General features: G+C 37.9%; 2 protein-coding genes across 5 annotated transcripts in view; one reads left to right on the top strand and one right to left on the bottom strand.

Moving 5' to 3' along the window:
- LOC127934027 (ryanodine receptor 1) overlaps positions 1-118 on the bottom strand; it is a 115,214-nt gene extending 115,096 nt beyond the window's left edge. The window contains exon 1 of the mRNA XM_052531196.1: positions 41-118. The gene's annotated coding sequence lies outside the window, so the exon portion shown is untranslated. The remainder of the gene's footprint in view (positions 1-40) is intronic.
- A 3,013-nt stretch (positions 119-3,131) lies between these two features.
- LOC127934026 (RAS guanyl-releasing protein 1) lies at positions 3,132-26,554 on the top strand. 4 transcript variants are annotated; one of them, XM_052531193.1, is made up of 17 exons: positions 3,132-3,602; positions 12,100-12,275; positions 13,364-13,473; positions 13,728-13,786; positions 13,878-14,009; positions 16,191-16,332; positions 16,630-16,803; positions 18,973-19,089; positions 20,507-20,782; positions 21,139-21,219; positions 22,568-22,672; positions 22,867-22,976; positions 24,116-24,266; positions 24,350-24,386; positions 24,501-24,638; positions 25,145-25,341; positions 25,516-26,554. In XM_052531193.1, the coding sequence occupies exons 1-17, from the start codon at positions 3,580-3,582 to the stop codon at positions 25,624-25,626; spliced, it is 2,139 nt and encodes a 712-aa protein (XP_052387153.1). In that variant the 5' UTR covers positions 3,132-3,579; the 3' UTR covers positions 25,627-26,554. The 4 variants fall into 4 exon arrangements, with proteins under 4 accessions (XP_052387153.1, XP_052387155.1, XP_052387152.1 ...); XM_052531195.1 differs by having other exon boundaries at positions 12,097-12,275; positions 25,751-26,554; XM_052531192.1 differs by having other exon boundaries at positions 12,097-12,275.
- The last annotated feature ends 1,029 nt before the right edge of the window (positions 26,555-27,583 follow it).

Genomic DNA, 27,583 nt, shown 5'->3' with positions numbered 1-27,583 from the left:
CAAACACACACAACGATGACAAGCACGCCTCTCTCCTCACCTCCACAATCTCCATCCAAGTGTCATCTCTGAGCGTGTCCCACCTCTCTCCTAAGTCCAACTGCAACTACATCTGAGGATGGAGTGACACGGATGCTGATGGATTTTGGGGGGTCTTGGCAGCGAGGACTGAACTTCAGAGAGCATGCTCAGACAGGACGTAATGAAGACCGGGAAGCCGAGTGCACTGGCTCGGGTTTACTGCGTGCCATCCTGTAGTCATGTAAAGTGACCGCTAGATGGCGTCGTAGCATCTCACAAGCTCACTACGGGAATATAATTGAAGCCAAAAATATTTGCAGGACAGTGAGACTATATTTAATTGTGAGTTATTGTATTAGCTTACTATAGTAAATTACACTAATGCACAGTTTCATAATAGTCTTTAATGACAATGAATTAGCCTAACTGGCTACACTACCATTTAATAAAATGCTGCCAGATGGTATTCATATTCTGTAACTTCCAAAAAAAAAAAAAAAAAAAGTTCAAAGGTCAGTGATTTCACATTAATTCCTTCACTGTCTCGAAACAAGCCCTGCAGTGTAAATTTGAACATAAGTAACATAACTTTTCTGAAAAATGAGGTGTACGCTGATTGGCCAGCTATCCAGTGCATTGTGATTTGCTGAATACCTCAAGCGTGTGACAGAAATGTTACGCCCCTTAACATACTGTGGTGCAGTCTCCTAACATGATGAGGCAAAACCAATAAAACCCTTTACAAATGAGGCATTTGTTGCGTCCAGTGGATAATTACTGATTACAATGACTTATTCTGTCTTTTTACACGTTGCGTATCACGCAACGTAAACATAAAACCATGTCTGCATTTGTGATTGGAACCAACAATAAGTGCTACTCTACACTGTTCACTGTGTATAAAAAATGTGTGTAAAAATTGTACTTACAGGCTGAGTCAGAAGCCCCAGACTGTCCTTACAGAGTTGAAATGCCCAACTTTATAGAACAGCCTTTGAGCACAGACTCACTGTACGCTAGTCTGTAGGTTCAGGAAACAGTCCACCATAAAATCCGTCACACTGTGGGCTTGAGAACGGCACAGCTGGTTGATTCGATGAAGGAGCGGCCTTCGGGCTTGTGGCAACCACATGTGACGACCCTTGGCTGGACTCCGCTTCGTCCAGAGTGAAAGGCAATCCGGTGATCCAGCGCGAAGTTGATGTATTTCCTCAGCGACCAGCATGGATCAGCTCTAGGCATGACGAAGCAGATATCATCCTCTTTTGAAAAGCCAAACAAGGTTTTTTCATTTTCAGTAGTTTTACTAAAAGTTACACCTTCTTTACTTGTGTGAACATTTGGGCGGTTTTATGCAAATCTTCCCACATAGTGATGTAGATGTTGGGGGCGTGTTTAAATGAGCCGTTTCAGGGGGTCGTGGGCAAGTCTTAACTTTTATAAAGAGTATCTCTTTTTATTTGAGACTTTACAGATCTTCTTTTTAGCACCAAGAGCTTGTAACACTCCAAAGAGAAAAGAAAATTTTTAATCGCATCAGATGACCCCTTTAAATTTAAAACAGCAAGCTCAATCGCTGCGGACGCAACATGAACCAATCAGTTTATGACAATTCATTTAATGCTAAGAATATCATCAGTTTACATTAAATACCCATCGGTCTGTACCATATACCGTATATAAAAAGTAATTTGCCATTTATTTTAAGAGGTTCACCATTTCACCTTGTAGCTATTTTATCCTCATCACTTGAAGAGTTCTACACTAAATTAATAATTTAAAAAAATAAAAAAATCAACACATTGGTTATTGCTATATTGCTATACTATAGCAATAACCATAGTAACAATGGTATTTTGGTGGTTACCATATGGGATATATTTGCTCTGACTAACAGATGAAGCAATTAACAGCCTGTCTTGGCTTGATATAACCAGTTTCTAGTTAAAGTAATTGAGTAAACTGAGTGGACAATTCAGTTTATTTTCTATTAATACCTTAGTACTAAAACTGAAGGCAGATGACGGGTGATGATGTGGTTTCTTCAGTTATGCAATCAAAATTGCAGAAATTGCATCGAGAAACTTCCTGAAGACATGGTCAAGAGAAAGGAAAAACATTTACAGGAGAATACTAAGTCTAACTTAAGCTGTTACCGACAAAACCCCCATCCATTCTCAGAATAAAACTCTGTACAATAAGTTCTTCCTTGCTATTTGAACGTTTTAGACTAGTTTAACCATTTTGAGGAAGTAAACAAAGGTGGAGTGCTGAGCAAGGGCCTTGTTGCAAGTTCATTTGTGGTGGAAAAAAAAAAAAGAAGTCAAAAACATCTTCATACAAAGCACGACAGCATCTGCAACAACCCAGACATATCTGTGTCTCATTTAATACAAAACCGGCAGCCCACATTTCACAGAATTGATATTCTAGGTGTCATTCTGAAAGATGGCAGTTGATTGATTCACACTCATGCTTCAACTGACAGAAGCCCCCCTTGGCTGGTTTGTATGAGAATCCCACCTCTGTGTGAAAACACACACACACACACGGGCACAGGTTCCCACAGAGTTTGCATGCAGACACATGCACGAACACACATGCAGCAGTCTTTCCTATCATCTCCTCCGTCCTCAACAAGGCATCCTTTCAGTGTCCTGTTACAGCTGCATGTGGAGGGATTCAACCCTGGAGACACTACCTTACTGTTAAAGAGAGAGAGAGAAGGGATAAAGACGACTACAAATGGATCCAAGTCTAACAAATGAACATAGAGCAGGTACAGACACGCAGCTATTATTTAGGGTGCGTTGAAGGCGGAAATATGTTAGAAAACACATCGAAGGCTCGCTCATTTACCTGCAGCCTAAAGGCAAGGAACTGCTACAGACTAAAACAAAAGCTGAAATATGTGTAAAAACATGCATGTAGGAAGCTATTGAGAACAAACGCTGGTCTTTTGGGACTGATTTCTCATTCTGTATGACAGTATTCAATCAGCCTTCCATTGATTTTTAATGTGTATTACTTTTACACTCTTTCAAAAGAGCTCAATCCCTCCCTCTCTTCGCTCTCGCCCACTTTTTCGCCTTCCTCTGTCACACATGCACACAGATGACAGTTCCCCTATCTGTCAGAGCCAGTGCCAGTGTTCCAAATAGGGACTTGCTTGTATTTGAGCCTTCGGTTCTACTTTTTTGTATTTTTAAAGCACTTTGAATAGGGGATCTTTTATTTATTGTTTTGGTTAACTCTGTGCCCTGTGGTTCACATTCTCTGGTAATATTCAGAGAGAAAGAAAAGAGGGGGTATGTGAGAGTGAGTGAGTGAGCGAGTGAGTGAAAGAGAGAGAGAGAAAGCTCTTAGCCACAGCAGCTGGTTTTCAGGTTTAAAGTTGTGACAGCCGTGACTGAACAGCCACTGTTCATCCCAGCCTGTTAGAGGTCAGCTAGTACCTCTGGCTGGAGGAGAGAGACTGCAAGATACCCGATGGGACAACTAAGGGTTTAAGCCGCCCGGAGGACACCAACAGGACACCGGTAGACAAGATTCGGCATCATGAATCGCAAGGAGTCAAAAAGGTACACACTTCTGACTGTCTTTTTAATTCTGACTGTGCTCTGACAGGTCTCCATGCTCTTTAGAAATGATTTGATGCCGCCTCAGTGCAAAAATCTACTTTAGTCCTTCGTGTCAATGGGTTTAATGTGCATTTGAGGCTTGATAAGTCTGCCTGTGCCTCATTTTGCAGCGCACTGCAAAGTGATCGCTGTGGTTATCTGACAAAGCTGTGGTTTCTCCTCATGTTCTTTAGAACTTTGTGTTTAGGTTTCAGTTCTCTGCGAGAGAGGCAGGCTAGTGACTCTCCAAACGGTTCAAACTGCACATTCATCATTCAGATTCTCCCTTTGGAGCTCAGACTAGGTTTTTGCATTTGCAAGAGTGTGTAGATTCACATGTGTACGCTGTGAAGTAGCAGCAGTTTTTGTCTCTGATCTTTAAGAGGGGATTTCACACTAGGGAGATGAATTGCTTTTGACCTAGTTATTCTCCAGTGACCTGTTGTGGATAGAGGTATGTTCACTTGTTGTGTTTACAGTAAATAAGAGGCATTAGTAGCAACATAGTGGTTGGTGTTGTGAAGACACTGCTAGTGTCAGTTCATGTAAAACCTAATCAGGAAGTTAACCAACGCTACATATGGAGTCAGATTTTAATATACCATATGTGAAAATACTGCATATATGATTTGAGAATGTCAATATACACATAAACTCCGCCTGCGTATAATTACTGGTATAACTAGACAAATGACATGAGCCTACATGAGGATGGTAGAATCGATAGTTCTGACAAGGAGCTTTTGGGGGGGAGCTTTTTGAGGTCTTATCTGATTGCTTGGAAATGACAAACTTAGCAGCGACTACAGCGATGTTATCAACATAGGTCTCATTGCAACAAGTTTTTGCAAGCATGACACATTTGATATTTAACATATTTCACATTAAATATTTAAAATGTCATTTCATTTTGAATATTAAAAGTATATTAAATATATACACATAAAACTAAAACTACATGGAAGTATGAAAGTAGTATGATTATGATAGCTTATATAGACATATACAAACACACACACACACACACACACACACACACACACACACACACACATACACATTCATTGTAAATGATACATTTAAAAAAATATATACATTATAAGTTTATTTAATATATACTATTTAATATATACTAAGAGACAGAGAGATGGTGGGGACAAGCAAGGCCTTCAAAGGGCTCTGGCATCAATTAATCAATTAACGAGAGAAAAGGAGGAATTTGCATGTTCCCTGACTCTGTGTGTGTGTGTGTGTGTGTGTGTATGGGTGGGTGGGTTGTTGTTAAGCACAGAGAGAAATAAGAAAAAACGGGAGATGAGGAGAAAGCAGGAGGCAGGAGGGAGAGGGTTGGGGGTAGGGTAATGGAGCTGGAGATGTAGCCAGGAACTGGGAGTAAAACACTGGCTACTGTGGCAGGGAAGGGGTAGGGGATGTTGGGGGGGATTTCCAAAGAGAAAGGAGAAGTTGTTTTCTGAATGACATGAATAGAGCAAAGGGTGCAGGAGGAGAGGAAGAGAAAGTGAGCGAGTAGGTGCCATACATGGCCGAAACACTCATACACTTTATGATTGCAAACGTTTCAGTGGATTATGATACTCAATGCCAGGATGTCATGTGTGAATACAAACAAACCACACTTCTGCTGAGAAAAGTCTTGCTCCAAACAAAGTTTACTGTGCTAAAACCAGTACACTAGTTCTATAGGGGCTGATACATCAAAAAAAAATTATTTCAGCACTTTTCACATCAATATTTATTGTAAAAAGAAGCAAGTCTGTGTGAAGGTTAAATAAACAGTAGCATTAGATTAACAGATGTTTAAGTATTTATTTTCAACCAAAATCCAAACTATACAGAAGCCCGTTTCTGCTTTTAGGTGTGTTCATATTTGTGCTGTGAAATTTCTCGGGCAAAATCCAGTAATTTGAATAACGAAAAAGTTTCCCGTGCAGATTCCGCTCATGTTCAAATTGGTCATGCTGACCAACAGAAAGCTGCTTGGGTTGAAAGTAACCTCAGTCACTATGTAAAAATGAAAACAGTTACGCAATTGTGTAAAAATAGTCAATATTAAGACGAAATAGAATTTTAAAGACTGATATTCAAGATTTAAAAATATTAGGAATCATTCACTTGTTGACTGTAAATAGTTAGAGAGGGACAGCTACATCACACACTCATGGTATCAAACGTTACACTCACACAGAAACACTTGCCTTTTTGCTAGGAGTGTAGAGGCAAATGAAAACATGTTTTCTACAATAGGCTTGAAATATATAAAAAATGTTTTATATCCTTGACTGAATGGAATCATAGCCTGAAGCTACAAATTCAGAGCCTGTGCCCATAATACACGATGCGAATGTCTATGAAAGCTGTCAACTCAAATCAGCAGTCTGGCACTGTTTTTCGCAACTATCATGGACTTTTCCATACTGTATATCCAGGGCAAAAATCTTGTATTCCTGCCAGTCATATCTTATATTCCAGTCAAAAGTCACAACTAGGAAATATAAACCACAAATTAAGAGAAAGAAAATCTTTTTTTTTTTTTTTTTTTTTTAAAACAGGTCAGACAAACAAGAGTAGTTTTTTTCAGCGTTCTACAATAAACATTCAGAATCCCATTATCTTTATATTATCATTACTGTATCGTGACCCAAATATCAAAATCACCTAGCTGATTCTATTCTGCATAAAATTTGCATAGACTTGTTTACAAATTAATTTACATTAACCAAGTGTATTTTCCCTAATTTGTTTACTGTGTCTGTGTGTGTCTAAGTCTGTATGCATGTGCATGTGTGTATTTCTCAGGCGTGAGAAGGCTGCAGAGTGTGTATTGTGTGTTGTGATCAGATGTAGAGCAGGTTAATGCAAATAAACGAGAGAGAGAGAGAGGTGAAAATATGTTGGGAAATTTTGCATATTGAAGTCCTGTCTAATATTCAGCCTGTCAGAAATAGAATGAACAGAAGCAAAACGAAATTTGAGGTGTATTTTATGACATGTAACGTCTTCCTGGTCTACAAACTTCAACTGAAGTGTTTATGCTCTTGCCTGGAGAGTGTATTTGTTTGGCCCTGATCATAGTGGTTTGACTTGGTTTGCTTAATGAGGTGAGAAGCTAAACGTCTGTGTGTCTGTGCGCAGAGAGAATTGAAAACGAGTGTGCTGAACTGGACACTGATGCAGGAGGAAGGGAGAGAGAAGCGGTTGGGAGGGGTTTGGACATTCTAAGAAGTCATCGCTACTTCTCTGCAGTCATGGGCAGCTTCCTGTTCGTGTCACTGCAGTCACAGACTACAGTGATTCTTGCTGATGCTGTCAAAAACTCAATTCGACCTCCGACTCAGAAAAACACACCTTTAAATTTGAGACATACGCTTCATACTACTAAATTACACAGCAGCTGTGAGTTTTATAGAATGTTACCATGATGTACAATGTTGTTGTTCTCTTTGTGTGGCTGACAAAAGAGAGAGCAAAGCAGTGAGACAGAGATGCTTATCTACACTTTCTAACTGTCTCGCTTCCTGTGACATTGACGGCCTGAATAGTGACACCTACTGTAAAGGGCGGCAGATATCAACACACGACCTTGCATATAAACATCAAAATACTTGATCTACCGGTAAGGCTTGCACGGTGCGAACAGTCACGTACAGTACACAGGCCTGTGCTGTACTGCAGACTTCAAAGGGAACCCATCGCTCTCAGGCATAATGTCAAATGCTTTAGGGGATGTTAAAAAGGAAGCAGATATGAATGATATTTCATTTAATCTCTAAAGTAAATGTACCTGGGCCATTAAGGCCACTAGATTTTTATAGTGGTGCATACTTGTGTACATCTCACAGCAAAGCTGCTACGTTGGGTTTTGCTATTCTGACACTAAGGACTTCTGAGGCTTTAGCACAGCGCCATTGCTAGAGTGTTCTGGCAGGTTGTTAGGGCAATTTTAAGTGGTTGCAAAGGTGTTTCTAAGCAGTTGCTGGAGTGTTCATGTAGTTTATTAGAATGTTTTAAAGTGGCTACAAAGGGTTTTATGAATAGTTGCTAAAGTGGTTAAGGTGTGTGGTGGTTAGGGCATTTCTGGATGGTTTCTAATGAATTTCTAAGTTGCTAAGGTCTTCTGGGTCATTGCTACAGTATTTTTAAGTCAAGTCAAGTCACCTTTATTTATACAGCGCTTTAAACAGAACAGATTGTGTCAAAGCAACTGAGCAGGATTAATTAGGAAAACATGTGTCTATGATGCAAAATGACAGTTAAAGGCAGTTCATCATTGAATTCAGTGATGTCATCATCTCAGTTCAGTATAAATAGTATCTGTGCAATCATTTGCAATCAAGTCAATGATGTAGCTTTAAATGAAGTGTCCCCAACTAAGCAAGCCAGAGGCAATAACAGCAAGGAACCAAAACTCCATCGGTGACAGAATGGAGAAAAGAGGCTGTAGAGGTCCTCTCTAGGTGCTGATCCACCATCTGGTCTGGATACATATTGGGTTCGGGTGATTGCAGTGACCCTCTGATCTGGATACAGACTGGATCTGGTGGCTACGGGGACCTCGGAATAAGAGAAAAACAGACTAATATTAGCGTAGATGCCATTCTTCTAACGATGTAGCTAGTACATCGGTGTTATGGGAAGTGTTCTGGGTTCTGGTTTACTTAATTAATGCAGCCTAAAAATCCTTTAACAGATTTGGATATTAGAAATATATTAGTGGGTTTTGTGTAAGCCAGGTTAAAGAGATAGGTCTTTAATCTAGATTTAAACTGCAAGAGTGTGTCTGCCTCCCAAAGAATGTCATGTAAGTTATTCAAGAGTTTAGGCACTAAACAGGAAAAGGGTCTGCAGCCCACAATTTATTTTGATATTCTATGTATTATCAGATTGCCAGAGTTTTGAGAATGCAGCGAACGTGGAGGACTATAATGTAACGAGAGCGCGTTCAAATACTGAGGTGCTAAACCATTCAGGGCTTTATAAGTAATAAGCCAGATTTTAAAATCTATACAGTGTTTAATAGTGGTGTTGACAGAACCGGGCTAATATGGTCATACTTCCTGGTATTAGTAAGAACTATAGCTGCTGAATTTTGGACTAGCTGGAGTTTGTTTATTTAGCATGCAGAACAACCATCCAATAAAGCATTACGATAATCTAACTTTGAGGTCATAAATGCATGGATTAATATTTCTGCATTTCGACAATGAGAGCATAGGTCGTAATTAATATATATTTTTGAGATGGAAAAATGAAGTTTTACAAATGCTAGAAATGTGGCTTTCTAAGGAAAGATTGATATCAAATAGCACAACTAGGTTCCTAACTGATGACGAAGAATTAACAGAGCGGGCATAAAGTCTTAGACAGTTTTCTAGGTTATTACATGCAAAGGTTTTAGGTCCTATAATAAACACCTATGTTTTTTCAGAATTTAGCTTTTTACTCGTCATACAGTTTTTTAAAATCGATTATGCATTCCGTTTTTAATTGTATGTTTCGCTGGGCCGCAAAGAAATATAGAGCTGTCATTAGCATAACAGTGAAAGTACCCTAGTACTGAGCCTTGAGGTACTCCATGCTGTACTTGTGATCGATATGATACCTCTTCATTCACTGCTACAAATTGATGGCGGTCATATAAGTACGATATAAACCATGCTAATGCACTTCCATTAATGCCAAAAAAGTTTTCAGGTCAATACAAAAGAATGTTGTGGTCAATGTGTCGAACGCAGCACCTTATATCCAATAGCAATAATAGAGAGACACAACCACAATCAGATGATAAGAGCAGGTAATTTGTAATTCTAAGGAGAGCAGTCTCAGTACTTATGATACAGTTTAAATCCTGACTGGAAATCCTCACTGATACAATGAGAGGCTTAATAACAACCAGTTTGAAGGTTTTGGGGCAATATATAAATGAACATGATGAAATAATTATATTCAGAAATATAATAATATTCAGAAGAGGATCTATGAGTTCTGGAAGCACCTCTTTTAGGAGCTTAGATGGAATAGGGTCTAACATACATTTTGTTGGTTTAGATGATTTAACAAGTTTATACAATTCTTCCTCTCCTATAGTAGAGAATGAGTGGAACTGTTCCTCAGGGAATCTGTAGTGCACTGTAGATGACAGCTGCATGGTTACAATTTTATCTCAATAGTATCGATCTTAGAAGTTAAGTAAAATAAACATAAACTGCTGTGCTGTTGGGAAATGTCAACACTTCTTGATGCTCTATTTCTCGTTAATATAGCCACTGTATTGAATAAATACCTGGGATTTTGTTTGTTTTCTTCTAAAAGAGTTTAAAAGTAATCAGATCTAGCTATTTTTTATGCTTTTCTTTAGGATAGCTTACTTTCCCACCAACCAATACAAAATACCTCTAGTTTTGTTTTTCTCCTGCTGCACTCCATTTTGGGGGCTGCTCTCTTTAGGGTGCAAGTGTGCTCATTATACCATGGTGTCAGACTGTTTTCTTTAATCTTCCTTAAGTGTGAAGGAGAAATTGTATTTAAAATTATAGAAAAGAGACAGACCATTTCTGTTACATCAACAAGTTGTTATGAGGTTTTGGACATGCTAAGGAATTGGGATACATTAGTAAGATTACTTTTGTAGTGTTTTGTGGTAGAAGTGGTTCTACCATACTTGAAGTACAACTGGAGAAGTAGAATTTACAGTTCTAGCTATATGTTTGCCCAAAACTAAATAATGATCTGAGATATCATTATATGGCTGCATAATTTCAACACCATCAATATCAATTCCATGTGAAAGGATTAAATCTAGAGTATGATTTAAACAATGAGTAGGTCCTGAGACGTGTTGTCTAACCCCAATAGAGTTCAGAATGTCAATGCTGATCCCAGTGCATCTTTTTTATTATAAACATGGATATTAAAATCACTAACTATTAAAACTTTATCTGCAGCCAGCACTAACAAATTCTTTAATAAAGTCTGTATGGTGCCCTGGTGGCCTGTATACAGTAGCCAGTACAAACATCACAGGGGGGTTATCATTAACACTTGTTTCTCTGAATAATGTTATATGAAGCATCATTACTTCAAATGAGTAATACTTGAAGCCCGCCCTCTGAGATATACTGCAAACATTGCTATAAATTGAAGCAACACCTCCCCCTTTACTTTTTGGACATGGTTTTTGTTTATAACAGTAATCTTGGGGAGTAGACCACACTACAACAACTAGGGTTTCTAAATAGTGTGTTCTGGCCAATTGCTATGATAGAATTGCTTTATATTTGGTTTCTAAGGCATTCTGTGTGGATACTAGGGCATATCTAAATAGTCGCTGGTGTGTTTTGGCAGATTACTAAGGTTTTGGGATGTTTAAGCTGCTTGTTAGGGCATTTCAAAATGGTTGGTAAGGAGTTCCCGATGGTTCTTGATGGCTAGAGTTTATCGACATGATTGCTTATTCGCCCAAGTCAAAATGGCCCATGACTCATCAAGTCTCTATGATATGACTCATTACTCATATCTCTCCTACAGTGTTAGACTATGACCATTTTTATGCCATGTGAATCCTTATGTCAGATCTGTGAGAAAAGTAATTGGACATTCGCATAAACAGACAAGGTAGGTGATAGTATCTCTAGTATCTCTCTGTGTGTGGTAATACTTGGGGGTAGGTTTTACCAAAACAGAACATATAGCACATTTCTCATGACCAGCTAGTATATGACCTATGACACACAATAAAGATCAAAGCCCTTCTATCACTGCTATGGTTTTCAATGTAACAATAAAGGGATAGTTCACCCCAAAAAAGTTTCTTTCTTCTGTTGAAAAGATGATACTTCTGACTGAAAAGAGGATACTTTGAAGAATGTGTGTAACCAAACAGGTGACGGTAGCCACTGACTTCCTTGGTATGGAGCAAAGAAAGAAAATACATTGGAAGTCACTGGCTACCAGCAACTGTTTGGTTACCAACATTATTCAAAATATCTTCTTTGGCCTTGAACAGAAATAGGAAGCTCATACAGATTTTTGACAACGTGAGGTTGATTAAATGATGACAGAATGTTATTTTCTGGTGAACTGCCATTTTAAGAACCAGAGAAGATGTCCTCAACATCAACAAAATATTTCATAATATTAAATATAAAAAATAAAAAAAAGATCACAATGCTGCTTAGCTTGGTAAAGATAAGCAGTTACTGCGAAACTCCTGTGGTCTGATGACGTGCGGCTTAAACTACGCAAACTCTCAGTTGCTATGGATTCTTTGTTTGTTTGTTTGTGAGAGCCAGTTTGAATAAATGCTGGCATCCATGCCCCAGTTGTACTGTTGATCACATGATGGTTGTTTGAATACACCTGTACTTTGTTGGGACTTGGTTGAGTATTTCATTAAGCATCAAGCCCTGAAACTCCATTCTTTTCCATGTGTCTTCAGCAGCAGGAAGTCCCGTCAGGAGGGAGGGTGTGTGATAAAGAGCAGAAGACCAGTGCAGAGGAGGATGACATGCCCCAGTCCACGGGAGATCAGCCGGGCTCTTCAAAGTCCTCCGGTTAACTCTTCTTTTCGCACTGCCAGCCTGGATGAACTCATCCTCCGCTGCCTCCAATGCTTTGGTCAGTTCATCTCATCTTTATCTGTCTATCAATAAGCCCCACCCTACATAACAATCATTTACATCTGTCAGGCTGCTTGAAAACATGACCAAGTGTTGCCTTCTGGGTAGTTAAAGGAAGCACAGCTTACATCACTTGTCACAGCATAAAGTCATCTATTTCCACTTTCCTGGGGTTCTCAGCCCTGTCTCTGGCCTCATGTGCCCATCATTCTCAGTCTCCATGTGCCAGCTGGATTATGTAAGTCTGCTGACGGACAGCAGCTCTTGTCAAAGAGAGAGGGAGAGAGAAACAGAGGGAAATCTTTTGGTTTACTGGGATTCAAGGCCTGGGAATGTGTTTGTCCCTTTATGCTAATGAGACAAAGCCTGATTGTGCTCCTCAGTTTCGCAGGCCTCCCCTCTCTCTCACTTTCTCTATCTTTTGATGTCTCACCCCCTCTCTCTCTCATTTTTTCATCATCCCCTTCTGCCTTGTTTATTTGAAATGTACTTTGCTCCTTGTTACCTTAAGTATTTGGACTATAGATACACAATATATTTGTACAATTTTGGTTATTAGATAATATTGGAGTTTTTGATTCATCACCATCTGTCAATACTGGCTATATCTCATGTTAATTTCACTCATTTCTACAATTAAATGACCATTTCCCTGTCATTCTAGTTCTCACTTTAAAGTTAAATATGAATCTTTAGCAAATCTCTAAAGGGACATCCATTTTCACACCGTACATGTTGTGATGCCCAAATTCTGACTAAAACAAGTGGTTTAGATAAAATGTTATTGATTTATAACCCCCTGACAAGAAAGGGAGCAAGCCGAAATAAAAAGAATATTGATTTTTAATATAAGCCATAAAATTAAAATAATATTAAACTCATCCCACTGTTAAGGATGAATGTTTCCTAAAATCACACGGCATGGTGAGGAGAGACATAGTCTTGGAGCTGGGTTCATTTGACTAGAAATCCCCCAGAAACACAGTAGAAACTGCATAGCAAACCAACATGTGTAACACTTTAGTAACTGCATATAAATGTTGCATAAACCACCTTGTACCTAAATCTAAACATTTTGTTTTATAGACTCAGATGGGAAGCTGATCAGAGGGACGCAGCTTGTTCATATGACCCTGATGATGCATAACTGGGTAGTGCCCTCACACATCTTCGCCCAAAAGCTGCTTTCTCTATATCCTCCCTCATGCACCACTGCTTTTATTCTCCCTCGACCTTAATCTTAATTGAAGAAGACTGATTTATGCAGTCCATCATTCAAAGAGTAGTTCTGGGTTCAGCCACAGCAACGTGCAGCCTTAATGCCACTGACAAAAAAACAAGAGCTGCTCTGTCTGACTTTAGCCTCTTTATTGAGGGTGGATTATTTGCTCTGTGTAAGAGTTTGTAGTCTCGCTGTTGTGTGGTTCCTCCTTGACTTGCGATAACATATAAGGATTGTCCTGCAGAGAAAAGTGGACAGAGGCGACCACAAATCTGCCACTTCATCAGGTTGGTGGTTCCACAACATTCACACGTGCACCTAAAGACCCCAAAATGAATGAAAGGATTGATGTTTATCCTCCTTCTGTGTCTGTCTCAGGCAGTGGATAAATCAGTTCCGGATAATGTTTGAGGTGGACACTGTGTTAGAAGAAGTGATGGGAGATCTCTGGGATCTGGTGAGGGTTAAGGGAAGCGATTCACACTATCAGCTCTTCAATACACCATACATGTGAGTGTTTCCCATTTGAGATACAAATTGCTTTATTGGCACAGCAAAAAAAGCTTTCCATCATTTTAGATACACTTGACTCTATTTAGGCTTCTCATTTTTTATATATATATATATACATATATATATATATATATATATATATATATATATATATATATATATATATATATATATAGGGTGAATACTGGTAAAGTGGGACACTTTCTGATAATTTATATTCGGCATACTTTTTTATTATGATCCAAATGTCATATGATGCTATTCTGAATAGCTTAGGAGCTCTAATATACTATAGACAATAAAAAAGAAAGAAACATTAAACACAGGATGGATGACTCTTCCTCAAACACACAATGACCCCAAACCACATTTTCCAAGGCGCTACTGTCAAACTGGGACACCTTTATTGGAAAACTGGGACAAACTGGGACAAACTGGTTGTTATTCAAGTGTAGGCCTTATAAATTAAATACACAATAACAATATAAACGACAACAACAATAATATAAAAATCACTTTTTTTAAGAAGGGGTGCAGGTACAGCAAATTCAACCCACCCCCTCCCTCGCCTGCCCATAAAATCTTATATTGGGTTAAATTTATTTCATACAAAAAAAAAAAACCTTCATTAACATCTCTTCTTGTAGGAATTAACTGATTGCACACAGGCTTAATTTAATTTCTGTATGGTAGGTTAATCTACACGTCAATACAGCCAGTGCAAGTGAACGCCTCCCCGTCTTCAATGAGGCCATTCTCCTCGCCACACGTCTCATGGAACCAGTCCTCGCAAACAATGCACATGATCCAGTCCTCTGTCTTCTTTGGATGATTTGCATCACCAAATTTGGCTTTACAAATATTGCAAATGTCCTGGCCATCTGAGCTTGTACCCCCCATCTTTCTTGTTTTTGTTTTTTTTGGTAGGCTTTGTTTGTTTTTTGAAAAGTGTTAATTGCGTGTTAATTGCGTTGAATGCATGAGAACTGGCGTAGTTTAAGTCAGTCTTATATCTTATGTCTAATATCTAGCTAACTAACTAAATGTATGAGGGACATATAAAAAGGTAACTCAATTCCTCCATTAGAATGACTTGAATGGCTCTACCAGTTTGTCAGTAATACCCTGTCCCAATTTAACAATATGCTATTGGCAAACTGGGACAGTGTCAAAATCGCATAAAAAAAACCCAAGAAGATTAATATGAATGTGAGTTTTAAAAATTCTGATTCACCATTACATCCTATAACAAAATATGTAACAATTACAAATGATCCATGAGTTGATTTATTTTTATAACCTTAACATTATTTACCCCAGAATGCTATGTCATTTTACTTACCATCACAGTTCACTGCAAGGTTGTTAAATATGATGTGCCACACCCCGGAAGTGATGTCATAGCCACAGGAATTTTTTTTTTTTTTATCACATACTGGCTACTGATGAGCTCAGAGTTGATTTTTAGTTAAAAAAAAAAAAAAAAAAAAAAATATCCATGTAAAGATATAAATTATTCCCATTACCCATTGTCCCACTTTACCAGTATTCACCCTATATATATATATGTGTGTGTGTGTGTGTGTGTGTGTGTGTGTGTGTGTATAAGTTGTGTATAAGAACAACTTTTCTACAATTCTGAAAAAAACTAAAACATTTTAAAATATTGACTATAATGGAATATGATCACAATAGTCTGTAATATAAACTACAATTCTATAATAGAGAATTATTTAATTCTGCAGAAAATGACAGATTATTGACCAAATGTAATATCTAATTTATATGTAATATATATAATAGATAATTATAATAAAAAATACATTTCTATAATGTTTTTCTTTATGTAATATGTGCGTTACACACACATTACATTTAGACATTCTAGAAAAATCAATCATTATAATATAATTTATAGTAATAGTGATTGTGTTACAAAAGAAATATTATATAGTGTATATTATATTAATATATAATTATTGATTGATATTATGATATAAAAATAAAACAATTTCCAAATAATTGATCATATTAATAAAGTACAAATGGTTTTGTGCGCTATGTGACAAGCCTCTGAGTCTGAACAGTCTTTGTTTCTTGCTGTACTCTTGTCTTCACCCGTCTGATTTGTGATGATCTGTTTGGTTTCTGTTTGTCCATCACTATGTCTGAAACCAGTAATCCTCCAGTGAATGTTTCCCAGACTCCCTCCCCCTCTGTGAAGAAAAGGAAAGTGTCACTGCTGTTTGACCACATGGAACCAGATGAGATGGCTGAACACCTCAGCTACTTGGAGTTCAAAAACTTCTGCAACGTCTCAGTAAGTCATGCACCCCGAAGGCTCATGACATTTACACACACATTCTCTGACCAGATGTTGCTAGAGCAAACTGAGTTTATCTGATGGTCTAACCTCAGTATAGCGCTGTAGTGACAGCACAGCCTCATACCGCTGAAGCTGACTAATAAAGCAACCATGATCACACCCGTTGTACTCATACCTGGACGTGTCAGTTCATATCAGAGGATGATTATGCCTTGCTGACCACATTCGTGAGTGCTTAGCACATCTTGATTTCAGATTCAGTCGTGCCTGTTGTTGTGTGTGTCATGTTAGTTTCTGGACTACCGCAGTTACGTGGTGCATGGCTCAGTGAGGGATAATCCGGCGCTTGAGCGCTCTGTCATGCTCTGCAACGGAGTCTCCCAGTGGGTCCAGCTCATGATCCTCAACAAACACACCTCACAGCAGCGAGCAGAGGTCTTCACCAAGTTCATTCATGTAGCACAGGTAATTAAAACGCACACACATTCAACCCAGTGCATCGGTAGGGTTCAGGAAATACAAATCACCAAAGTGCATTCAGTTTCTCCTGAAAAATTCATTTCTAGCAATGCAATATAAACGTTTCAAGACACCTACCATGAGCTCAGTGGTGGGTAAATGTCTGTAAAAAACAAACAAACAAACAAAAAAACAGACAATTTCTCAATGAAGAACTACACTCTACACATAATCCTCCCAAAACCACATACCATATTTTCCGGACTATAAGTCGCACTTTTTTTCATAGTTTGGCTGGTACTGCGACTTATAGTCAGGTGCGACTTATTTATCAAAATTAATTTGACATGAACCGAGAGAAATGAACCAAGAGAAATGAACCAATAGAAAACATTACTGTCTCCAGCAGTGAGAGGGCGCTCTATGCTGCTCAGTGCTCCTGTAGTCTACACTGAAGACATAGAGCGCCCTCTCGCGGCTGTAGACGGTAATGTTTTCTCTTGGTGCTTGGTTCTAAATAAATGCGACTTACAATGCAGTGCGACTTATATATGTTTTTTTCCTCATCATGATGTATTTTTGGGACTGATGCGACTTATATTCAGGTGCGACTTATAGTCCGAAAAATATGGTATATCAGAAGAAAAAAAAACATACATACTTGTGTATATATATATATATATATATATATATATATATATATATATATATATATATATATATATACACACACACACACACACACACACACACACACACACACAGAGAGAGAGAGAGAGCAAACTGGTTTTATAGCTTTCCTCCCAGACTGACCAACTAAGATCAGCTAAAGAAGTGGTCAAAACCCTTTTAAAACCAGCCAACAGCTAAAACCAATAATAAATCCTCAATTTGTATTCAATTTATTTATTTTAGCAGGTTGTAGATAAAACAAATAAAGTTGGAGTACATTTTACAAGAAAATAATATTTCTACTTTCTACCATGGCAGTTATTTGTGAAATTTACTAGCAGTTTCTGAGTGGTAATTGTTTCTACAGTATTTTTCAGTATTTATTGACATTTTGAGACAAACTACATCTTTTCTGCTCTTAAAATAAATGACCTAATCAAAAGTTAATATAGTTAATATATAATCAACCTTATCACAGTGGGTAATTCACTGTTTTGATTACATCATTGGCAGTGCTTCATCGAATTCCTAATTCATAAAAAAAAAAAAAAAAAAAAAAATTCCAACATTTCGCTTCTCATTAACATTTGTAGTCAATTCCAGAGTTGGTTAGTTTGGTTCATGGCTATTAATTCTTTACTAAAGAACATTTTGAAATGCCTGTGGCTAAAAATGAATTGAACTGTATAAATTGAATTGAATTGTATAAATTCCCCAGTCTTTGTATGAATGAGTGTGTGAATGGGTGAATGTGAGGCAACTTGTGAAGCGCTTTGGATGACCATGTGGTCTGTTGAAAGCGCTATATAAAATGCAGTCCATTTACTTCCTCAAAGTCACTAAAAAAATGAGCAGTCACTTTTCCATTATGTTGTGGATCTGAAAACGTACAGTTCGTGTAGGTTTCAGTAATGCTCTGAAACAAGACTGCCATAACACTCTATCAAGACACTGACCTAAAATGTACTGTAGGGAGAGGCCCTAGCATGACAAAATATGTGGTTGCGTTTTTTTGAGGTTGCCTTTGATATCTGTCCGTGAGGTGTCTGACTCATTTAAAACATTTTATGGCATGACACTGAAGGCATGACGTTTTTTAATTTTTTTCTTACAACATTCAAAGTGATGGAAATTCATCAAACGGGCTGACGATCGACGTCTTTAAGGATGCCGGGACATTTAATGCTCAGAGGAAACAATTACGTCATGTGTGCTTTGTGTGATGCCCTGCTTTTAACCCCACAAACATAAATGTACCAACAAAGAAAACACCTAGGAAATAAGCAAATGCGTCAGATAATGTGGTAGTGTGGAAATCTGATGTGTGCCATCGAGAGTAATCTTCCTGTATTGGGAAATCGTTTGGGAGAACTGTTGCATAACTGTAGCTTCCGGGTGTGTTTACGGGAAAGAGGATGTAAGCAGCTCAGAGTTGCCATGCATTCATAGAGAGAATGTAAGGGTACGATTCACTGCCTTTTTCCCATCTGTACCTTTGAGCAGAAGCTGAGAGCCCTACAGAACTTCAATACTCTGATGGCGGTGATAGGAGGTCTGTGTCACAGCTCCATCTCACGTCTCAAAGATACAGCCAGCCTGCTGTCCTCTGATGTCACAAAGGTCAGTCTGACCCCCACAACTGCTACCCACATCCTTTTTGCTGACACGCAACTATTTTATAAGGGCTTAGCCAATGGCATGATCGTAAGCCCCTGATTGTTCAGCTATTGATGTGTATTGGTTTTTAAATGATTCTTTGATTAGTTAGAAACACCTGCATCCCAATATTAGCTTAGAGGTCACAAAAAGTCATATACAATACATTTATAATAATTTCAAAAATATCTCATATTTTTCCACAAGCTACTATTTTACACGACTTAGTTTACATTCGCCAAAGAAAAGCAACCAGAAGTGAATCATTTTCAGTTTTTCCAGTGTTCGATATTAGTTTCGATTTTGCAGTTGTTATGTCTAGTCGAGACAAATCGGCAGAAATCTTGATTTTTCCCCAGTGCAAAAAAATAAAAAATAAACAAAATAAAAAATATTGGAGAATCTTTGTGGGGCTGTTCATATGTAAGGATTCAAGCTCCTTATGCAAATGTTTTAGTTGGCGTCTTATTTTGGATGGAAAATTGAAATGACAGTCTTGTTGTTTGCCCTTAAGCAAGGTACAGCCCAAGTTGCTTCATGTTGAACTTTTCCTGCAAGTAGGGTGCTATAAATCACTTTATACAAGTAAAGAAATAAAAGGAATGGCATTTGGCAGAGAAAAACTACAAAGCGGAGCTTGATTAAAAGTGAAAAATGGAAAAGGCACATAATAAATGCTAATATATATATATATATATATATATATATATATATATATATATATATATATATATATATATATATATATATATATATATATATATATATATAAAATGCTAATAATTTAATTAATTTAAATTTGTTAATATTAGTTAATTTATTATCATAAACTTACAGTTATTTGTATTGCATTTATTCCCGTTAATGTTAATTTAATGTTAAATTTACTTGTTCCTTGTTAATTTATGTTTCAAAAGTAAGATTTAAAAATAAAAGAAAATTAATGCATTTATTTAGCAAGGATGCATTAATCAAAAGTGACAGTAAAGACATTTATAATATTACAAGAGATTTCTATTTAAAATTAATGCCTTTTTTAACTTTATGTTCATTCAAAAAAACAAACAAACATGGTTTTTACTAATCAAATTTGTACTAATGTTTCTCAAAATTGAAATTTTTACTGTATTTTTTATCAAATAAATGCAGCACAAGATATCTTTTGAAAAGCAAATGTTTGAACAATACTGTACATTGTGGTAATATTCATCAGTTCAAAATAGTATTATAGTTTATGTTGAAATTAGCATAACATGATTCATAAATATGTATTATTTATTGACATTTTATGTTAAATAGTGCATTAGCTAATGTTAAAAAGTGCTCTGATTAAAATAACAGAATGAGATCTAAGTTCTCTGTTGATGTTGTTTTCCCACAGACTCTCAGTGAGCTCACCGAGCTCCTGTCGTCCTACAGCAACTACTCAAACTACAGGCGCTTGTACAACGAATGCACTGGATTCAAAGTGCCCATCTTGGGTGTTCATCTCAAAGACCTGATCTCCCTCAACGAGGCACTGCCGGACTACCTTGAGGACGATAAGATCAACCTGGGGAAACTGCAGCATTTATACAGCAACATTAGCGACTTGTTGGCCATCCATGACTGCACCCCACCGTTTGAGGCCAACAAAGACCTGCTGCACCTGCTAACGGTGAGACAGAGGGAAAACGCTGGCTTGAGAGGGATTTGTTATGAGAGGAAAGGGTTACTGGAAAGCCTCTCTTCTCGGAAATGTTTGTTGTGCCCCAATGTTGTGGGTTCTGAATACCTGACTAGGCCCCATCAGTACACGGAATAATTGTGCCTATTTAGAAGCATGTCAACATGCCTTTATTTCATTTCCAGAGAGAGCCTGCATCTATTTATAAGTCCAAAGGTGTATTTTTAAAATCAGCCCTCACCTGGTTGTGGTTATGTTCGGCTGTTTGTGTGTGTTTCTGAGAGATGTGGATTGCAAACAGTGGGCGTCCTCTCATGTGTAACCGTTCTGCCCCGCCTTGCCCACAGCTCTCGCTAGACTTGTGTTACACAGAGGACGAGATATATGAACTGTCCTACGCCAAGGAGCCCAAGAACCCCAAAATTCAGGTGAGGCCCTCAAAATAAACATTGCACTGTATATTGTGTGCATATATGGCCTTGCTATAGGTCATGCTTAGGGTTCAGGATTCAATCAAACCCCTATGCCCTGTAAAAAAAAAAAAAAAAAAAAAAAAAAAATTAACATATATATATATATATATATATATATATATATATATATATATATTATTTATATACAATATACATTCAAAAAATATAAAAAAAGCCATTAACACATGCCTAGAAAAAATGGGGCAGGATTTACTTTGGTAACAATTTCCACTATCATTTTTCAATTGCTAGTAAATTTCACATTTAAGTTCAAAGAAATGACGAATAACACATTGAAATAAATATGACATATTGAAATAGAAAGACTGAAATAGTAGTTCCTTATATTCCAAGTAATAACTAAGTAATAACACGTCAGAAAATCACAATTTTCGAGAAAGAGACTCCAAATTCAGTCAGTTTTGGCTGCGATAATCATTCTGTGAGTTTTACGAACAGTAAGAGGCAAAAAATCCCACAGACGAACACCATATATAGACCATCATATCATAGAGAACTGGAGGTGTGCTCTTTTTACATGGAGCTGCAAGAAACTAGAAACACTATAGAAACCACGAAAGAAACGCCCTTAAATTCATGTTAGCACCCACTTGGCAACACCCTGGTAACCTCAAGTGGCACCCCTTTTTTTGGGTGACGCATTGACTACCAAGTATAACCATAGTTTTACTGCAAATACCATGGTTAAACTTTGGTTAGTGTGGCAAATCCTTGGTTTAATTACAGTAACCATGTATTATATTATTATTATTATTTGCAATAATACCATTGTTTATTTCTGTAAGGGTGCACCAAGCAGCACTTTGATTTTTCTGCAGAATGTACGAAAATATAGTTCTCTCTAACATCTTAAGACTGCATATACAAACGTTGACTTACTTTACATATGCAACGGGCTGCTCTTCATGACTTGGCCAGCATTTCCATTTAGTCTGACCTTGTATGTGACCTGTTTATAGACAGGGAGTATCCCGCGCTCAGCGGCTCAGCGCACTCCTCTTTGTGCAAGCACACTTCAAAGAAAACCACAAAAAAGACACCCATTGCAGAAAGACACACGATCGTTATCTTTGTCGCCTTCTGTGTGGGGGTTTGAAACGTACAGGCTTTTCTGATTCTTTCCTATAAAGCCTCTGCCCGTGACAGCATTCGCGTTTTACAAACAAACCGGCATCATTTGTATAGTGTTTTCACAGTAACCTTTCTCGGTTGCTGATCTTACGCGGGCTGGTGTTGAGTGTCAAAACAAAGCTGCCATGTCTCTAACCACTCTCTTCTGTAGCCCGTAGCTCCGGTAAAGCCCCCGGTGGTAGCAGAGTGGGGATCGGGAGTGACTCCGCGTCTGGATCCCGCCACCATCTCCAAACACGTTAAACAGATGGTGGATGTAAGTGAGAAATGTGTTTATTCCCACTTTTAGGGCCAGTTCCTTAGTTTGACACTGCGACAGCCGGTTCCTGGCTGTCCACTCTCACTTCCTTAATAGCGTGAGGGCCCTTCAAGCCCAAATCGCACAAGCTCATCATTTAAGATGTCGGTGTGTTACATTAAAGAACACAATGATTGTGTTGCCCCCTACAGTCTATCATGAAGAATTATGATTTGAACATGGACGGCTACATTTCTCTGGAGGACTTTGAGAAGATCGCCGCAAATTTCCCTTTCTCTTTCTGCACACACGAGAGCGACAGGTAAGATGAGGCCTTTTAATCTCTGATAGACGCGACTTTTTCGAGAACACACAAGGTTGAAATGAATATTTAAACTTTAGTTTAGAAGTTTGGGGTTGGTAGGATTTTTGGATGTTTTGAAAATGAGTCTCTAATTCTCACCCAGGCTGGATTTATTTGATCAAAAAGCATTTATTTGATCAGTATTATTAGGATTTAAAAGGACTGTTTTTAATTTGATTATTATTAAAATTGTATCTGTTCCTGTGATGCATATGTGAAAATTTCAGAAGCCATTACTCCAGTCTTCAGTGTCACATGATCCTTCAGAAATCATTCTAATGTGCTGAATTTAGAAACATTCTTCATAATCATCAACAGTTAAGATTTTTATGGAAAAAAAAAAACATGCTACATTTTTATGTCGGATTCTTTGATGAATAGAAAGAAAAAAAAACTTTTGTAACATTATTAAAAAGAAGAAAAGAAACAGAGACGCCAAGCCCCATAATCTTTTTCTGTGATGAACATATTTTCAGTTTCTGAAGTCATCTTTCATATTAAGGAAAACAATGTATGAAAGTATGAAAATAAGTATTTAAGTAAGTTGGTATTTATTTATTTATCTGTTTGTTTTCTTGCCTTTGTTTTCTTTGGTTTAATTAATTTTTTAAACGTAGTTGCAAGTTTTATTTGCGAAATCAAAGCTAGTGAGTGTTGTGAAACCAACATGCAGGAAGCCATTCTGATGTCATGTGACAGAGAAAAACATAAAACAGGAAATAGAGCATCACAGCGGACCCCATGCAGACCTTTGAAATTCAAGCCTTTTTATGGCAATGCAAAGTTAACTTGGGCTTTCTAACCCCATGCAAAATGTCATTATATTCTTTATTAAAAATTGTAGAATAATATATATATATATATATATATATATATATATATATATATATATATATATATATATATATATATACGTATATAAAAAAGTAAACACCTCTTACCTTGAAATGTATACACCCACAGTGTTCATTTGTTTAAAGATTTAAAGATGTGTTCATTTGATTAATTTTTTTTCTATGCCTGATTGACTTACTGCATGTTAAATTCATTAAATGAATCAAATCAGTTCTCATCCTGCTTTGCTCTTTATTTTTCAGGGAAGGAGAGATCAGTAGAGAGGAAATCACTTCATATTTCATGCGTGGGATGTCAGTGTGTGCTAAGCTCGGCTACAACCTCCACAACCTCCACAACTTCCATGAAACCACGTACAAAAGGCCCACATTCTGCGACACCTGCGGAGGATTTGTGAGTGTTTACACTGTGGACCGAGGGACTTCAGTTTTGATCTTGTCTGAATTTTCTAACGTGTTCCCTCTATTTTCCATTAGTTATGGGGAGTCATAAAGCAGGGCTACCACTGCAAAGGTTAGAACATAGATTACAGACCAACCAGTTCCTATATACTGTCACCTCAGCACCAGTGTAACCCTGCTGCCTCCCTCTCTCTCTCGCTCTCTCTCTCTCTCTCCCTCTCTGCAGACTGCGGAGTAAACTGTCATAAGCACTGTAAGGATGTGGTGGGAATGGAGTGTATTAAGAGGTTCCAGGTGACCAGTAGCTCTTGTCCCTGCACCCCGGGACCCATATCAGGCCTCCACACTAAGGGCAACAGCTGGAGTGAGTTTTCATATATCAGTCTTGATAAAAATTAAGGCAAAATAACCCCCAACAGAGTGATCATAGCAAAGAGGGGCCTTGTGCTGTTCCCAAAGAGGTTTATTTTCTGATAATGACTGTTTGACTCTAAACTATACCATTTATTGAATGCTTAAATTCAATTTCATTCTCTCATTCACATCTCCCTCCATCCAATCAACAACCAATGAATAGAACCAACTCCTGTCCTCCTTGTTTTTTCTTCACTTAGATGTACAATAGGGAAGTCTGTTGCTGCTTCAGTTACCCTTCAAGACTAAAAAAGCTAATAGGCTTTACTTGCATTATGTCATAGATATTAACTATTACTTGCTACATGCTTTCGGTTGTAAATGGAATCGGAGGTGTTGCAGTTCTAGAAACTGTTTAATTGGAGAGTGCAGAATGTCACATACAAGTCCTTAATTAATTGTTAGGATAGCAGTTGATTTATTGGCTCTTAACATGGTTTCCCGCCTTTCAATCAGGTTCTGAAGAGGAAGCATTTGTCTTTCCTAATGGAAACGGATCTGAACACTCCAAGGGCCAGACTTCATCAGACAGCGACGCAGAGGCGGCCACACTATCCGACAGGTCCACCCAGACGGACCCAGTAGACTGGACACCGGTGGCCAAACAGAAAGATCGTCTTCCTTCCCAGAAAAAACATCCACCCCTTGAAAAGGTATTTCCGTGAAGCACTTTTTTTTTGTTAAACTACATCCTCTACTTTCTTCACAGCGAGTATGGTGGATATTTCCAGAAAAAAATACATTGCATAGAAAGCTAATTTGGTGAGCAAGACCGGGTAGCATACACGTTTTGAAACTAACGTTGCCTACCTGCCTTATCATCCCAGAGCGCTACGCTACCAGCAAGGGTGCGAGGTTCATCTGCCCCTAGTTCTCTCCTACAGGAGAAAATGGATGAACTGAAGCTGAACAAAGATAAACGAAAGGAACCAGACTGAACTGGTCTGTGCATGTGGCCGTTTGTTTGTGTGGGGTGGAACTGTTAAATACACGGGACAGAAAAGACTGAAGAACATGTCCTCATCTCTCTCGCCAACTGTCTTGTTCTATTGTCTTCAACAGATTGTTCATGACGTTCATTAAATGTGATGAAATTCTACCCGGAAGGGATTTTATTTAAGGAATTACAGATGGTCGGCTCCCACAGGGCTCTTTCAGACCCTGTCTATGGATCCGTACGGTAAGAACTCTCTATGCACCAGCGTCAACTGCCAGTGAGGACCAGATCAATGGACTTCACATCTCCACAAGCACTTAAAGGTGGACTGCTACATCATCAATCTCACTACCACTCATCTTTATACGAGACAGACGGACTGTCTTACCTTTTTTGTCACAAAGAGCGAGGTTCATTTCAATTCGTACAAAACTGTTGCCTTAATATTCACACTGATGGAAAATATACACTGTGAACCACTGTATTGAACTTGAACAGCAAGAATGTACAGTACCTCCTCTGTTAAGGGATGTGATTTCGGTGCTGGTATAATACCCACAATGCATCACTGTGCCTTATGTAATGAACAATCCTTTGAGTAGGAGACAAAGGGTATTATATCACTCTTTATTTCAGACAAAAGTCCTGTCTCAATGCAAAATGTTCACAGTCTGCTTTATTATTGCTCGTGTCCATTCAGTGTATTAGAGCGGGAGCATTAATGAAAAAAGAGTGACATTAAGGGTCGATTCAAACAAACACTGTGGACCTATTTTAAATGTTTTCTGTTCGATTTTTGTCATCTGCAACTTGAATGTCTGTTTTACTAAATCTTAAGTTTAGGCTATAGGTTTTTATTTATTGAGGAATGATAAAGCATTTTCCATAAAGCACTGCCTGATGTGATTAAAATATGAATTAAAAAGTGATTGAGATGTTTCATGTTTGCATTTCAAATCATCACCAGAGTCACGGTGGTGTTTTATAATTTAATTCTCAAAGAAAAAAATGGATTGGACAGGACAGAACAAATAACGTCCACAAAGAACATCAAGTAAGAACTAAAAATTTAAAAACTGTCAAATTTCTCGGCCAGGATGATCTTGGGCACTCTTAAATTCAGCTAGCAGTTTTGGATTATCAAGAAGAAGAAAACTTTTTAGTTCTCAACACAACATTCTTCATTTTCTCATCTTGTGTGGTTGTGATTGCAACGAGTATTTCAAACTCCAAACACCTACAATTTAAACAAAAAAACATGCTTTTTTAGTAAGTAGAGAAACGTGGCATGGTGTGTGTGTGATATCGGAGGTACTTCCTGATTACTATGAGCCATGTGAGCTCTGGGTGCCCTGCTGTCCAGAGTAAATACCACACTGAACGTAGTACTATTTTAGTTTTTACTGGCTCTGATTCTGATAATAGTGCAGCGCATAGACTACTGGAGAAAAACATAACGCATCAATAAAAGGACAGCTTTCACCATGTCTATATACTAATCTTCATGAATATTTGCTTTTATCCAAAGCGACTTACAATAAAGTGGTGAAACTATGATGTCACTTTGTAGGCAAAAAGCGAGTTAGCATTTTCGCGCTTCCAGTTCCATCGTCCCAGAGTCGATGGGTTTTTTGAATGGGATTTTGGTTAAACCCTAAAATAAGGTCTGTGGTTCACATAGGCTCAAGAGACTTTCACGATTCATACGTTTTTCACGTTCTATGACAAAACACACCACTCGTGATTTTTTAAACCGATCCGTTTCTTAAAAAAGAAGGTTGCTAACAAGTTGCTAAATGAGACCACAGGCGCTGTCGGAGACATTAAACATTATCACGCCGAACTGTATATCAATTTACAGTATTTTCCAGTCATAGTATAATTTGTAATACATTTAATTGTAGAATAACCAATTAATAGTTTCCCGCATTTTATATTGTTGGTCGACAATGTTTTGT

The sequence above is a fragment of the Carassius gibelio genome, chromosome A18 (assembly GCF_023724105.1).
Source record: "Carassius gibelio isolate Cgi1373 ecotype wild population from Czech Republic chromosome A18, carGib1.2-hapl.c, whole genome shotgun sequence".
Classification (NCBI taxonomy): Eukaryota; Metazoa; Chordata; class Actinopteri; order Cypriniformes; family Cyprinidae; genus Carassius; species Carassius gibelio.
The sequence above is the reverse complement of the archived record's forward strand: the minus strand, read 5'-3'. Positions and strand labels throughout refer to the sequence as shown.